The sequence below is a fragment of the Sinohyriopsis cumingii genome, chromosome 1 (genome assembly GCF_028554795.1).
Source record: "Sinohyriopsis cumingii isolate HCF-2022 chromosome 1, ASM2855479v2, whole genome shotgun sequence".
Classification (NCBI taxonomy): Eukaryota; Metazoa; Mollusca; class Bivalvia; order Unionida; family Unionidae; genus Sinohyriopsis; species Sinohyriopsis cumingii.
Window position 1 is genome coordinate 20,064,845 of NC_142961.1, and position 17,313 is coordinate 20,082,157.

The 17,313-nt window shown below is 33.9% G+C and overlaps 1 protein-coding gene across 1 annotated transcript in view; it reads right to left on the bottom strand.

Moving 5' to 3' along the window:
- Positions 1-3,029: 3,029 nt before the first annotated feature.
- The window catches only part of LOC149806520 (uridine-cytidine kinase-like 1), a 65,665-nt gene continuing 51,381 nt past the window's right edge, over positions 3,030-17,313 (bottom strand). The window contains exons 12-14 of the mRNA XM_089954184.1: positions 16,251-16,416; positions 14,870-14,968; positions 3,030-5,839 (exon numbers count right to left, since the gene is read on the bottom strand). Coding sequence (XP_089810310.1) covers positions 5,793-5,839; positions 14,870-14,968; positions 16,251-16,416 — 312 coding nt within the window. The 3' untranslated portion in view covers positions 3,030-5,792. The remainder of the gene's footprint in view (positions 5,840-14,869; positions 14,969-16,250; positions 16,417-17,313) is intronic.

Genomic DNA, 17,313 nt, shown 5'->3' on the forward strand with positions numbered 1-17,313 from the left:
CCTGTTTGTGGGTGCAGAGCTATACAAATAATGGTTACCTGGAAAAAAATTGCAAGTAGACGATTTCAACGACCATGCTTACCTGTAGGGAGGTCAAGGACAGCCTATACAGGTAGAATCACTGAAGCATGGTGTTCCAAGGCAAAAAATACCATGTTAAAAGAACTCTCCTTGATATACAAAAAGAATGGAATTATAAATATACATGGGGTTCTTCAGAGCATGTATAAATAATATAGCCCCAACCTAACTATGAAGACATGGACTATATATGCGTGTACAATCAACATTATATAAAGTTATGCAGACAAACATAGCTCAAGGGTCACCTATATGAACATGCATGCGCAGGAGGTGACTGAATGAACCTTGTATAGAGCACTAACTGTACTTGTCCAGCTAGAACGGTATAAATACAGAATGTACCAGTATCTACACTACACATAAACAACCTTCACAAAAGAATGGAATAAAGGTACCGTTATCGAAATATACCTGGTAGGTGCAAAAAATCCATTATGAGGCAATACTTGTAGGGAAAAAAGGGCCAGAGACTGCACATAAAAGTAATTACACTAAAATGGCACCCGGACACTAAGAAAGCCTTGGATAAAAAAACTAGCTAACATGTACCTGTTATTAAGAAAATTACGCATATTTAGGAGTTATATGAGCACAAGAGACATGCATGTAAAATTACGTAAAGCACAAATGGACTGTGAAGTCGATTAGCCTTCATATGGAAGTACCCAATGTGTGACGACGACAAAGTGTGACCAATTTGTAAAGGCAGAACTTCATCATGAGAGAAAGAGAGAACAATTTGGAAACAGAGATGGAGTATTCTTTCCTTTGAAGTGAAAAATACTCCTCCAACTTGAAGTGACATACCTTCCACATAGCACTGGCTTTGTGAGGTCTCTCATGATGAGAGCGTGCTTCTTGGCACAAGTGAAAGTAATAGCTAACATATCCTTACTCCACGCTTCCAAGTCTTATGTGTAACTTCCGAGTGCTTATGATCAAACCTATATTTATCAGTATAGATGAAACCTGGATGTCAGTTCTATGTTGAGGAAAGGATATGAGCCACGGCATTTTCTGGACCTGTATATGTTTGAAACATGTGCTTTCAATTCCACACCAAAATGTCCCGTGCTAATTTTAGTAATGAGTGTTCCAAACTCAAGACTGTTAAAGGACTGAAATTCCATCAATAAAACAATGTCTCTATTTTTTTCACTTACAACTAGGATAAACTCTCAAAAGATTCTTTTTCCTAAAACATAACTTACATTATTAACCAATCCTAGTCAGCCAAACCCATATATACTCTATTTTATGTTCACCCATTTCTGGGCTGGTTCCCATTTTTCCATATCATTAGTACCGTATGTCCTATATCCACCCTTGATTTTCTTGACAGCCCTAGGAATAGTAGTTCAATGCACAAGTAAGCAATGTGCATAGTTCCACTTGTCAAAGATTACATTAGTGAATATTAAATTATATTGCAAGTTTATGTTCATCTAAATAGCAATGGTGCATTTCATGCAACATTTAAATATTTGAGCTTTATTTTAAAAAATCAGAAAGAAAAAAAATTGAAATAAAGCTGTCTAATAAGAATCATCTTTTTTAATACCACCATTTATTGCTTTTCAATTTAATACTGAAATATATTACCAACCTTGTCATATTATATAATTACTTAGTAAAAGGTCATGGTGACCATCTATACGTACACTTTATTACAGAAAAAGAGATTTAAATGAAAATTACCTAAAATTCCTCCCAGAAGACATAGAATTTAAAACTAAAGTAAGGTATACATAGGTCCATTAAAATGCAAAATATGAACTTTCAAATGATTCAATGAAAGAAATTAGTGGGATGCAAAGTCATGAGAGGTCATCCCCATTGAGCTTGGTGGAAGAGACCTCAGTGATCCAGAACACAACTAGGAAATATCATAATGTTTACTATAATTACTCTATAAATGGTAAATTGTATAAATTTTATATATGTATTGCTTAGATATAAAGCAAAGTGCAAAACACTCCACCCAACATAGTCAAATCTACACACTGTTCCCCCTCCCTCCTTCTTGGCAACAGTTGATATATCTGAATATGTTTAACATCCACTGAAAGTCACTCTGTGGTTTACAAAAGATATTAATGTTGCTTGTTATCCACAAATAGAACCATGTGACTGCATGTATAGAAAAGTTAATTCCACTTGCATATGTGGAGTCACTGTATTGCTGTTGCTGTCTATAGGACTCATGGTACTAATTCAGTTTCCACAGTAAACCTATGCAAACACAACGAAATATAAAATTCAGTAACTTGATATTTCCGAGTGCTCATGATCAAACCTATATTTATCAGTACAGATGAAACCTGGATGTCAGCTTCTGTGCAGTGGAAAGGATATGAGCCACGGAATTTTCTGGACCTGCATGTGTTTGAAACATGTGCTTTTAATTCCGCACCAGAGTCAGGTGCTTTTAGCAAAGAATGTTCCAAACTCAACACTGTTAAAGGACTGAAATTCCATCAATAAAGCAGTTTTTTTTTCTTCACTTACAACTAGGATAACCTATCAAAAGATTCTTTTTTCTAAAACATAACTTACATTATTAACCGATCCTGATTAGCCAAACTCATATATACTCTATTTTATGTTCACCCATTTCCAGGCAGGTTCCCATTTTTCCATATCATTAGTACTACGTGTCCTGGATTTGCAAGGTAGTGGTAGTTCTCCTAAGGTATTATGATTGGGTAATGTATTCAAAGAAGAAATGCTCATTTACAAGAATTTAACATGCTCTGTGCCCCTTTGGGGGGAATGGCACTCTCCCTTTCTTTGATTCTAACTGAACTCTGTTACAATAATGTATGTATAACAAGGTCTGATAAGAACCATGTTATATGAATGAAAATTACATAATTTAAAAATATATAATTTAAAAAGATTTTGCTGTATAAACAATGGGCAAAAAATGGATATCAAAACTCAGAGACAACTGAAAAAGTCTTTAATTATTTAAATGATCATAACAGAAAAAACGTTCACTTTCTTGCTAAAAAAAAATCCTTGTAAACATGGCATACTGCCAAGAAATGACCATCCTGTTACAAAGGACACCCTGCTAATACAACACGAACTTTGCTAAAATTGTAATCTTTTTAGTGTAACTATGTTCTACAACCCCTGAACTAAGATCACCCTGTTATTATGGATTGCAACCCGTAATGATGTAATGCCTTATGAAATCAGTATTTGAAGAAAAAAAATGATTACTTGTATTTACTACTGTAATCCATATATGGATTACCAGAATGAATTAAACACACAAACCCATCTTTAGATTTCTTAATTACGGCAGTAAAAAAACAAACAACTTGGAGTCAATTTTAAAGCATTAATGCCCATGAATTCATCTTCCAATTAATTTTTAAAAAGTACTACAATTTCAAAGTATATTCTGATTTATTATTATTGACCATTAAAATAAGCCCAATAAATTATAAATTTATCTCCTAGAGTCAATTTTAATGAGTAATGCCCATTTAAGACATACTGGAGTGTTACAGATGTGCAACATCTCATCTTGCTTTTTAAAATGCAGACTAAGCACCATATTTTAATTTAATTCATATGTATATTTATACAATTACAGCAGTTATTTGAGTAATCCTGACAGCAGAATCCAGAACTTTCCTTCCAACAAGATCATAAACTCTGTATTGGACCAAAAATAAAGATCTACCTTCAGTGCTCACCTTTGGTGGTATTAATAAACCTGGGAACCATAGGTGATCAAACATGAAAACTAAAAGCTAAAGGCTATAAAAAGCAATGATGCATATCAGAACGTTAGTCTTTCTACATCTAAACAGCAATCATGAACAGACAACAAGCTTGCTTGACCTTATTGCCAGCTGTTCTAAAATGAACTGATGCATATAAGCATACCAAAAGCATTAATACTACACTAAAACAAAACTTAAAAATATACATGTACTCTCAATGAAACACAAAGCACACGACATGAAAATACATTGCTCCATTGTTTTAATGTACCCAGATAATTGTGAACACACTTATAATGCAGAGGCAGGTGAGGATCTGTTTTTCTTATATTTTCTTATAAAAAAAGCCCCCCCCCCCACCAAACCCCCCAAAAAAACTGGATTCTATTCTATTTGCTCAATATGAAGAAAAATGAAGTCAAAATTGGTAAAAAATAAAAAACATCATTTAGTGCCCTAAAATTTGAATCAACGTTCTGAAATTCACAACTTTTAACAAGTCATATATTTTGTCAAATTTTCTTTAAAATAAATATCTCAGTACACTGTAACTAACAATATAGGACAAAATGTTTATCAAATAAAATGTTAGAAAGCAACAAATGCCAATTATGTCTTGTCAAGCAAAATTCATGTTCACTTTTATCTTTTAATTCACTTTCAATGTGATTTCCATAAACATGACATGCCCTTTTGCATTCAAAAACATGAAAGTGTCAGCAGACATTACAGTGATACCTGCAAATATTTCCATAAAAACTTAACTGAGTGCTTGTTTTCCTCCCCGACTTGCAGAAATGTTTGAGACTTGTTATAATCAATTAAAAGTGGACCTGTGCCATATTAGAATGTTATTTACGTATAAGCAATGGGGATAGAACAAAAAAATTAACACAAATCCTACCTGCATAAGAGCAAAAGGTCATGGTCATATGTCAACTCATTTTAGTTCAATCTTTAAACACCAGTTTAAATATTTTTATTAAACAAGTAATTACAAGTCTCAAACATTAATCAGTGGTTTATCCTACTCATTTGCAAATGTGATTAAAAATAGCAAGGAAACCAATCAAAAGGTGTACTCGCTGCATTAAAATTTTAAGTTTCACAGATAGGGTTAATGATGGAGAAGCAAGTTCCAAAGTTTGTACTAAACTTGAAATTTCTGATTTGGCACTCAGAGGTTATTACTGTCAATGAAATCACAAGATCAATATTTTACAAACAGAACAATAAAAAAAAAACTGAATGCATAATTTTTAAAAGAAAGAATCTTGTTCTGATTCAACATTAAAAAGAAATTTATTTTACAAATTCACTTATTAAATTCTACAAGTATCATTTTGCAAATATAATTTCCTATTTCAAATCATGCATACAAGAAAAATGTAATATTTCACATCTAACTTGCAAAATCTGTAAATTCAATTTTGACTCCACAAAGACATATAGCGTTCAGTTTTGACAGGTATGATTAAACTGTCCAGTGTAAAAAAATATAATATGATTACAATATATCTAGAACCAAATCAAGAAAATGTTTTAAAGTGATTGCAAAATACTGAGCTTCTGACAGACAAGCTTGACAACACATTGAGAGAATGTAACATGAGTAGAATCCATGTTTTACAACACAAAAATAATTGTGACAAATCTAGTAAAAATAAAACACTGACAAATCTGGGAAATATTTTAGGAGATCTAGGCAAACCTGGATGTATTTAAAAAAGGATTAATGACAAATGAGTAATAAGCAGAATATAAAGTGAGTTGAGACATGTTCCTAACACTAAATGAAAGTCTGAGCAGTAAACTTGGTCCCCTAAGAGATTCAAGTTGAATATAAAACATCTGATGCAGGTATTGCAATATCTTTCAATCAAAAGATACCCAAAGCGACAAACTGAAATGATGAATGTAACTGTCCTGGCACACATCTATACACTTATTCTGTACTTCAAGGCTTTACTAGTCTGGAAGGAAATCTGTTCCAAAGTAACGGTCACCAAAGTTACCTGAGGATAAAAAGAATATGACATTACTGGGCAGGCCAGGTGAAAATATGCCAAAATAATTTTGTGAAAAAATAATGTAACTCAGTCCTGGTGTTCAGGTGATTACTCTTTTTATTCACTATTGACAATCAGCTCCTGACTTGCATTTCACGAAGCACAACCTAAACTGCAGGCTTAAACAAGATGATGTCTCCAAGTTAGCACGAATCAATGTATCCATGATACTTTCATGGCAATTTGTAAACAGTAGTAGCATGTTTTAGAAAAGGAAGATGCTGAATACTGATATAAATTCTTTTACTAATGAACCTCTGATCATCCAACATCTTGATGATCTTATCCCATTCATCAGATTAACATTGTGAGAGGAATATTCTCAACTTTATCACAAGCAACTCAAGCAAACCAGTGGGTATCTTGATATAAACTCACTGGGTATCTTGATGACATAAACGCACTGGGTATCTTCATGACATAAACGCACTGGGTATCTTGATGACATAAACGCACTGGCTATCTTGATGATATAAACTCACTAGGTATCTTGATGATATAAACTCACTGGGTATCTTGATGATATAAACTCACAAGGTATCTTGATATAAACTCACTGGGTATCTTGATGACATAAACTCACTGGCTATCTTGATATAAACTCACTAGGTATCTTGATGATATAAACTCACAAGGTATCTTGATATAAACTCACTGGGTATCTTGATATAAACTCACTGGGTGTCCTGATATAAACTCACTGGGTAAATTGATATAAACTCACTGGGTATCTTGATATAAACTCACTGGGTATCCTGATATAAACTCACTGGGTATCTTGATATAAACTCACTGGGTATCCTGATATAAACTCACTGGGTATCCTGATATAAACTCACTGGGTATCCTGATATAAACTCACTGGGTATCTTGATATAAACTCACTGGGTATCCTGATATAAACTCACTGGGTAACTTGATATAAACTCACTGGGTATCTTGATGACATAAACTCAATGGCTATCTTGATGATATAAACTTACTAGGTATCTTGATGATATAAACTCACAAGGTATCTTGATATAAACTCACTGGGTATCTTGATGATGTAACTCACTGGGTACCTTGATATAAAATCACTGGGTATATTGATATAAACTCACTGGGTATCTTGATGACATAAACTCACTGGCTATCTTGATGATATAAACTCACTAGCAGGGATCGTCCTGGGCTTCGCCAATGTCGCAAATTGCGAATTTTTTTCCTTACTGGCGACAAAAATATCCCATCCGGCGATTTTTTTGGCGACAGACTTTTTGGTTATTTAATTTGTACATACAATCATAGATTTGGACTGGATAAATTAAAAGGGAGAACGAAAGGAAGCCACAAACTTGACTAAGCAATGCATTGGAATCAATCTGTTACACAAACAATCCTTTGTTCGTATTGACAACCCCATCTTTACAGTGCATTGTTACATCATAATCTGCTTATGCTGACATCTGGGCTGAGTATGTTGTGATACAGTCAATCATGCTACCGAACTATACCTACAACTGACCGACTTCTGAAGACGCGAATAGAACAGATACAATTAACTGAATGGCTAAATCTTCTGTTTTTTTTTTTTTTGTTTTTTTTTTTTACATATACCAGTACAATAGTTTTGCTGAACCTTCATAGAAAACTGATAACCTTTGAAGTACTGACTACTATGTATAAATACAATGCAAATGGAAAAATCTCAATCACAATTATGTCTGTCGCCAGTGCAGCATTTTACTCATTGATCTTTTCCTTTTGCCATCAATCCGTGTTACGGCTGCTGAGACTTAAACTCCGAAACAAGAAATAGCACAAAACAAAAACAACAACCAGTTTTGCATAATTAATAATAATTATTTATTTCTCAAAATACAAGAGTGAAAGAATCTCTAAATTGGGTGTGAATTTATGCTTATATATACGGTCCAATATTGCCAGGTGTTGATTCGTGTAAGTTTCATTCGTGGGAATGTAGATCCTATTTTGTTTGTCGAGAAAATTTATACAGCATTCAGTGATCATTCTTGGGATTTAGGAAGCAATTCACTACAAGCTTTGTTAAGCTAGCCATAAGGGGGGGGGGGCTGCTGATAGACTACTGGTGTCACCTGTCAGTGCTGTGGACTGTAAACGTGGATTCAGTAAGATGAACCTCATAAAAACTGACATCAGAAATAAACTCTGCATCTCATCTCTCGAGAATTTCATGAGAATCAGCATGTACAGATGTGAAAAATTAGACTTTGAAACTGCATTCAACAAGTGGGCAGCCCTAAAATTGCGACGGATCTTCATGTAACACTTTGTAACATTTTGCTAATGCTTGTTGTAATTAAAGAATTAAGTAACCCATCTTTTGTAATTTTCATTGCCTGTTACATTAATAGACTAAATTAACACTTGGAAAAATGTACACTACTTGTTCTGGCGACACTTTTTGAAAATTGGCGACAAAATATTGAGGTTGGCGATTTTTTTGGCAACAGCTTTTTAAAAGCCAGGACCATCCCGTGACTAGGTATCTTGATGATATAAACTCACAAGGTATCTTGATATAAACTCACTGGGTACCTTGATATAAAATCAATGGGTATATTGATGATATAAACTCACTAGGTATCTTGATATAAACTCACTGGGTATCTTGATATAAACTCACTGGGTATCTTGATGACGTAACTCGCTGGGTACCTTGATATAAAATCACTGGGTATCTTGATGATATAAACTCACTGGTATCTTAATATAAATCAGTGGGTATCTTGATGACGTAAACTCACTGGGTACCTTGATATAAAATCATTGGTTATCTTGATGATATAAACTCACTGGGTCTCTTGATAATATAAATTCACTAGGTATCTTGATGATATAAACTCACTGGGTCTCTTGATGATATAAATTCACTAGGTATCTTGATGATATAAACTGACTGGGTATCTTGATGACATAACTCACTGGATACCTTGATATAAAATCACTGGGTATCTTGATGATATAAACTCACTGGGTACCTTGACATAAACTCACTGGGTACCTTGATAATATAAATTCACTGGGTACCTTGATATAAACTCACTGGGTATCTTGATGATATAAACTCATTGGGTACCTTGATATAAACTCACCGGGTTTCTTGATGGTATAAGCTCACTATGTCTCTTGATATAAACTCAGAGTATCTTGATGATATAAACTCACTGGGTATCTTGATGATATAAACTCACTAGGTCTCTTGATATAAACTCACTGGGTATCTTGATGATATAAACTCATTGGGTACCTTGATATAAACTCACCGGGTTTCTTGATGGTATAAGCTCACTATGTCTCTTGATATAAACTCAGAGTATCTTGATGATATAAACTCACTGGGTATCTTGATGATATAAACTCACTAGGTCTCTTGATATAAACTCACTGGGTACCTTGATGATATAAACTCACTGGGTATCTTGATATAAACTCACTGGGTATCTTGATATAAACTCACTGGGTACCTTGATGATATAAAGTCACTGGGTATCTTGATGATATAAACTCACTGGGTATCTTGATGATATGAACTCACTGGGTATCTTGATGATATAAACTCACTGGGTACCTTGATATAAACTCACTGGGTACCTTGATGATATAAACTCACTGTGTATCTTGATATAAACTCACTGGGTATCTTGATGATATAAACTCACTGGGTACCTTGATGATATAAACTCACTGGGTATCTTGATGATATAAATTCATTAGGTCTCCTGATGATATAAACTCAATGGGTATCTTTATATAAACTCACTGAGTATCTTGATGATATAAACTCACTAGGTCTCTTTATATAAATTCACTGGGTATCTTGATGATATAAACTCACTAGGTCTCTTGATGATATAAACTCAATGGGTATCTTTATATAAACTGAGTATCTTGATATAAACTCATGGGGTATCTGGGTATAAACTCACTGGGTATCTTGATATAAACTCACTGTGTATCTTGATATAAACTCACTGGGTACATTGATGATATAAAGTCACTGGGTATCTTGATATAAACTCACTGGGTATCTTGATATAAACTCACTGGGTATCATGATATAAAATCAGTGGGTATCTTGATGACGTAACTCACTGGGTACCTTGATATAAAATCACTGAGTATCTTGATATAAACTCACTGGGTACCTTGATATAAACTCACTGGGTACCTTGATGATATAAACTCACTGGGTATCTTGATATAAACTCACTGGGTATCTTGATATAAACTCACTGGGTACCTTGATGATATAAAGTCACTGGGTATCTTGATGATATAAACTCACTGGGTATCTTGATGATATGAACTCACTGGGTATCTTGATGATATAAACTCACTGGGTACCTTGATATAAACTCACTGGGTACCTTGATGATATAAACTCACTGTGTATCTTGATATAAACTCACTGGGTATCTTGATATAAACTCACTGGGTATCTTGATGATATAAACTCACTGGGTACCTTGATGATATAAACTCACTGGGTATCTTGATGATATAAACTCACTGGGTATCTTGATGATATAAACTCACTGGGTACCTTGATATAAACTCACTGGGTACCTTGATGATATAAACTCACTGGATATAAACTCACTGGGTATCTGGATGGTATAAACTCACTAGGTCTCTTGATGATATAAACTCACTGGGTATCTTGATGATATAAACTCACTAGGTCTCTTGATATAAACTCACTAGGTATCTTGACATAAACTCACTGGGTACCTTGATATAAAATCACTGGGTATCTTGATGATATAAACTCACTGGGTATTTTTTTTATATAAAATCACTTGGTATCTTGATGATATAAACTCACTAGGTATCTTGACATAAACTCACTGGATATTTTGATATAAACTCACTGGGTATCTTTATATAAACTCACTGAGTATCTTGATGATATAAACTCACTGAGTATCTTGATGATATAAATTCATTAGGTCTCCTGATGATATAAACTCACTGGGTATTTTGATATAAACTCACTGAGTATCTTGACGATTTAAACTCACTGGTTATCTTGGCATAAACTCAGTGGGTATCTTGATGATATAAACTCACTGGGTATCTTGGTATAAACTCACTGGGTACCTTGATGATATAAACTCACTGGGTACCTTGATGATATAAACTCACTGGGTATCTTGATGATATAAACTCACTGGGTATCTTGATGACATAAACTCACTGGGTATCTTGATGATATAAAATCACTAGGTATCTTGATGATATAAACTCACTGGGTATCTTGATATAAAATCACTAGGTATCTTGATATAAACTCACTGGGTATCTTGATGATATAAACTCACTGGGTATCTTGATGATATAAACTCACTAGGTATCTTGATGATATAAACTCACTGGGTATCTTGATGATATAAAATCACTAGGTATCTTGATATAAACTCACTGGGTTCAGTCAGTGTTTGAATTTTATTGGACACTAGATAAACTTTTAAAAGTTACGCAGCTTATTTCTTTGATGCAGCCAGACATTCAACGTCGGTGGATTATCTGTTTTATTAAACACATTAATATTATTAGTCTTTGTTCGTTTCTGCATGGATTAAATATAGGACGCTCTACAGAATTCAGGGGTGGGGGTGCATCACGTGTACGTATGCAGGTGGGGAGGGTGTAAAACAGTATGCATGTGTACAGGAAGGGGGTAGGGGTCAAACGTTGCCAGATTGATGTGTACATACTAAATGGATGGCCCCTTATTTCATTAAATACTGACAGCCAGTTGCAACTAGAGAAATGCCTAGGAGATACAAGTGGCTTGCAATAGGATTGGCCAACAGCACCAAGATCTCCAAATGAGTATTTATTATCTGACAGCATTTATGTCAAACACAATTAACAATAGGTTCTTCATATCCAACATTATTGGCCTGACAAATGAGTATTTATTATCTGAGAGCATTTATGTCAAACACAATTAACAATAGGTTCTTCGTATCCAACATTATTGGCCTGACAAAGAAACAACTGTCTCGATAAGAAGGCATATTTAAGCAAAATTCATTCGTCCAACCAATTATTTTGGTATATTTAATTTGCATGGTGTGGTGACTTTTGTCCATGATTATATGTTATGTATATTTAATCTGTATTTATGTGACTGATATTTGTCTATTAATGAAGGTAGGAGTCTGGCCTGACTTACTAGTATGTCCTTTTTTTTATAAACAACATATAACATAGCTATATGTTAAGTTAAATATTACTTGTAGTAAACATGTTTACATTGGTAGAGTTCAGGACATTCATATCCCCCCTCTGGAAACCATGGTCTACCTGATCTTTGTCAGGTAGCTTACTAAAATTGAATAACAGACTTGATCTTGTTGACAACTTGGAATGTTCTAGAAATGAACTTTTGATCCTCATTCTTTCCTCTGAGTGTTAATTAAGCAACACTTCATGAAGTCCACAAGCTGGGTTATTTTTGACCTAGGTGGAAGTTGGATGTAGTGAGATTGTAGTTGCATGTTACTTCCCTGCATATGGGAGCTGAGTGCATCATAATTTGCACATGAACATTCTACCTACTAGATGGTTAATCGTTACCTAATGGATAGTTAGCTGCCAGTTGACATCACTTATGGAAATTAGGCAAAAACAGAGAGGTATTTGAATATGTTACTACTTGGATGTGTAAATTGAGTACAACTTCTAAGTAAATAACAAAAGTCTGCATGCACCTGAAGGTTAAACTTCACAGGGCAGTGTTCTTTTCATAGTCTGCCTCCACAGAAAAACATTATTACACTTTATAAAGCACCCATTCTTTTGGCATTTTTGAACATTTTTATAAAAACTGTCAATCTAACAGCCCCTCCTTTCTCCAATCTCCTTTACAGTCAGTCAATGGACTATCCAGTGCAAGTCAGGAATTTTTATGTTATGATGATGGCCACAAAAACGGGAGGCATGGCTTATGATTTCCTATCTTGAAAATTGAACCAAGCGAAGGTTTCTGGTTTTCAACTGACCAGGCCCTTTATTCTTCAGACTCTTTCAACACAAAATGCAAACAAGTTCACAAGTTGAAAGTGCTCCATCAACATTCTCCATGGAAGCCCTAGAGTATACTGCTTTATAACTAGTATTCACTCATTACAACACTGTCCGTGGAAGCCTTAGAGTATAATGCTTTATAACTAGTATTCACTCATTACAACACTATCCATGAAAGCCCTAGAGTATACTATTTATAACTAGTATTCACTCATTACAACACTGTCCATGAAAGCCCTAGAGTATACTATTTATAACTAGTATTCACTCATTACAACACTATCCATGAAAGCCCTAGAGTATACTATTTATAACTAGTCCTCCTTCATTACAACACTGTCCATGAAAGCCCTAGAGTATAATGCTTTATAACTAGTATTCACTCATTACAACACTATCCATGAAAGCCCGAGAGTATACTATTTATAACTAGTATTCACTCATTACAACACTGTCCATGAAAGCCCTAGAGTATACTATTTATAACTAGTCCTCCTTCATTACAACACTGTCCATGAAAGCCCTAGAGTATAATGCTTTATAACTAGTATTCACTCATTACAACACTGTCCATGAAAGCCCTAGAGTATAATGCTTTATAACTAGTATTCACTTATTACAACACTGTCCATGAAAGCCCTAGAGTATACTGATTATGACTAGTATTCACTCATTACAACACTGTCCGTGTAAGCCTTAGAGTATACTATTTATAACTAGTCCTCCTTCATTTGTGTCCACTGAAGCCCAAGTATACTGCTTTATAACTAGTACTCCTTTATTATAACACTATAAATGGAAGCCCTATAGTATACTTCTTTATAAAAAGTACTCTTTCATTATAACACTGTCCACGGAAGGTCTAGAGTATACTGCTTTATAACTAGTACTTCTTAATTATAACACTATAAATGGAAGCCCTATAGTATACTTCTTTATAAAAAGTACTCTTTCATTATAACACTGTCCATGGAAGGTCTAGAGTATACTGCTTTATAACTAGTAGTCCTTTATTATAACACTATAAATGGAAGCCCTATAGTATACTTCTTTATAAAAAGTACTCTTTCATTATAACACTGTCCATGGAAGGTCTAGAGTATACTGCTTTATAACTAGTACTCCTTAATTATAACACTATAAATGGAAGCCCTATAGTATACTTCTTTATAAAAAGTACTCTTTCATTATAACACTGTCCATGGAAGGTCTAGAGTATACTGCTTTATAACTAGTACTCCTTTATTATAACACTATAAATGGAAGCCCTATAGTATACTTCTTTATAAAAAGTACTCTTTCATTATAACACTGTCCATGGAAGGTCTAGAGTATACTGCTTTGTAACTAGTACTCCTTAATTATAACACTATAAATGGAAGCCCTATAGTATACTTCTTTATAAAAAGTACTCTTTCATTATAACACTGTCCATGGAAGGTCTAGAGTATACTGCTTTATAACTAGTACTCCTTCATTATAACACTATAAATGGAAGCCCTACAGCATACTGCTTTACTGTGAGACAACCTTATAATGAGAAAGACACATAATAAAGTACATGACGAATATAATTTTTCTACCACTCAATGAAATGGGATCCATGACCATATATGCATACTATCAAGAACTATGTTATAATGAAGGGCACTACAGTGAGGGAGTGTTGAACCTCTAATACTACCTCTCATCCATGTTAGCAAAGTTCAGCAAATATGACGAATAAATCAAGATAAGAAAAACCTCTATGATGATTCTTATCCTCTTTTAAATAAAGTTATATTCAGTCAATTTTGAATCAAGTTATATTTAGTCAATTTTGAACTTTGAGCTTCAATAAAAGAGTGTTGTGTTCAAAGTTTTTAAAATACAGTACAGTAGAATTATAAAAAGTGGGTTTGAATGATCTCTTACCAATGCCAGGCAGAATGTGAAACTTGTCATTGACTTCTTTGTCTACAGCTGTTGTCACAATGTTCACCTTTGGAAATGCATATGCCACCGAATGAACACCTGCAATGGGTAAAACAGAATATTAATGAGTAGGAATGACTGTAAAATCTTAAGCGGCCACACTTATTATGACATCAAACTGATAATACCTATAAAAAACTCAGGTTATTCTTATGCAATGTCTTTGATTTAGGATCCACACTGATAACATGGACGTTTCATACTAAAGCCCCATCAGACAAGCGTTTGTGCAGAACTGGGATTTTGTTCAGTCATTGGTGCATCAACATGAGAGAATGAAGTGACATTGGATTTTCAAATAATTTTAACAGGTTTTATACCATTTTAAAAAGCATGTCATTTTTATTTAAAGTCATAAATTTTTCAATGAATATTTTCAAATGTAAAAAAAATTAGCTGAAAAACTGGTTTTACCTGTTTTTATAACCTACTATCAATGAAATATTTCTATCTACATTATTCACTTAAACTACTTTATGTAAGTATATGAAATGTGGGGAATTCTACGTCATTTAAGATGATGAAAACAAATTCAAAATTTAACAAGAAAAGCTACGGACTACTAACTTATAAAAAAAAGTCTATATGATTCCTAATAAAAGACAGCAAAAATCAAGGAAAGAAATCTGAAATAAACATTGAAAAGTAACCTTTGTTCTATGACTAAGCATGCAACACAAATGTCAGCACAATTCACAATACAGGTAATATGAATTACAATGATTTATAATGAACAATACTGAGAATTAAGGCAAGTCCCAAGACCGCAATTTATGCAAAGACAGGGAAACTTTAACAAAATACATAACCTGGCAAAACAAATGCACAACAAAATTAGAATCACTAACACGTTGTGAAGTGAAAAAAAGTGAAGAAAATGCAAAGCCATACACAATGTGTACGGAACAAATGCTAATAATTCTCAAAACAGTTAAATTAACAGAGAAACAATCTGATTAGATGTATAATCAAAATATTTACAAAGAATATGCACACCACTGTATTGACAATAAACTGTAATGTGATCTAGTGACATCACAACGATATCCAACATGCTCACTCTTGTACCCCATACTACTGATGTAAACAATGGAAATTAAATGGTCACAGCTTTCAAACTGCTCAGTGGATTTAAATTTAAAAAATTGAATATTTTCTAGTTACTCAGCATGAAAGTAAGAGTTTATTTTTCTTTAATGCTCTAAAATTTATGTGCAGTGTTAAGTATACATAAATTCCGGAGATGCATTCTTTTCTTTCTAGTCTTGCATGTACTGGAATCCTACCCTGACTGCTCAGTCACCTTTAAGTGACAGGTTACCTGTGTCCGCCATAAGAAGGGACAGCAGGGTTATGTTTTCTTCTGGCACATCATGGTCCAGCAACACTCGTATAGCCATCATGGCGGCAGCTCCCGTTGCCACAGTAGCATCCATTAGCATCACATGAGACTCCTTAATGTCCTTAGGTAGCCTCAAATAATGCAACTGAAAACAAAGTGTACACAAATGTAAGATTGTCTATGAAAGCATGATTCATCATATCCCTTTAACGAAATACGGGTCAATATCTCTTTCTGCAATAAGGGCAGTGTACATATTACTATACATCCCTCATGCCAAGTTTCATCATTCTAGATAAGATGGTATGCATACAGCAGGCCAAATATGTATGTTGTCATGAGCCAAATGTAAAAGCTTTACCAATGACATAAAAGATGAAATATATCATACATACTTATTGCTTTATTAGTGTGGTACTAGCAGTGATGCATATTCCAGCATGAACAGTGCCTGAGAAATTAACATCTAACGCAATCTAACCCAAGTCAGTGAAGCATAAAATATGGGTCATAATGACCCTACTAAAATGAGGGAGTTATGCACATAAAAACGTATCTCATGCAAAACTTGTTGTGTAACCATTAGCAAAACACAAAAATCTTGTGTGGCCATTAGCAAAACACAAAAACTTAATCCTAATCTAGTAAAATGTGCAATGTAGGTCAGTGATTTTTTGTACAGGTGTTGTACCAAAATAGGATGTAGAAATCACTTAGTTTCACGATTCCAGTATAAACTGTAACAATGCATTTAACCCAATTTAAAGTATGAAATATGGTCACAGTGAGCTATTTTTTAAATGAGGGTGTAGTACTGTATCAAGATGCATCTCCTCACCAAGTTTCATGATGCTAGGCAGAACAGTATATAGACTTGAGCTCAATGCAAAACTTAGGTAAAATATGAAACCTAGTTATAATGCTCATTTTAATGTTAAAAATGGCAGTTGGTGCCCTAAAATTCAGAAACATGAAATTCACAACTTTATTCAAAAGTCATTAAATTTTGTTTAATATTCTTTATTTAAAAAAAATAACCTGT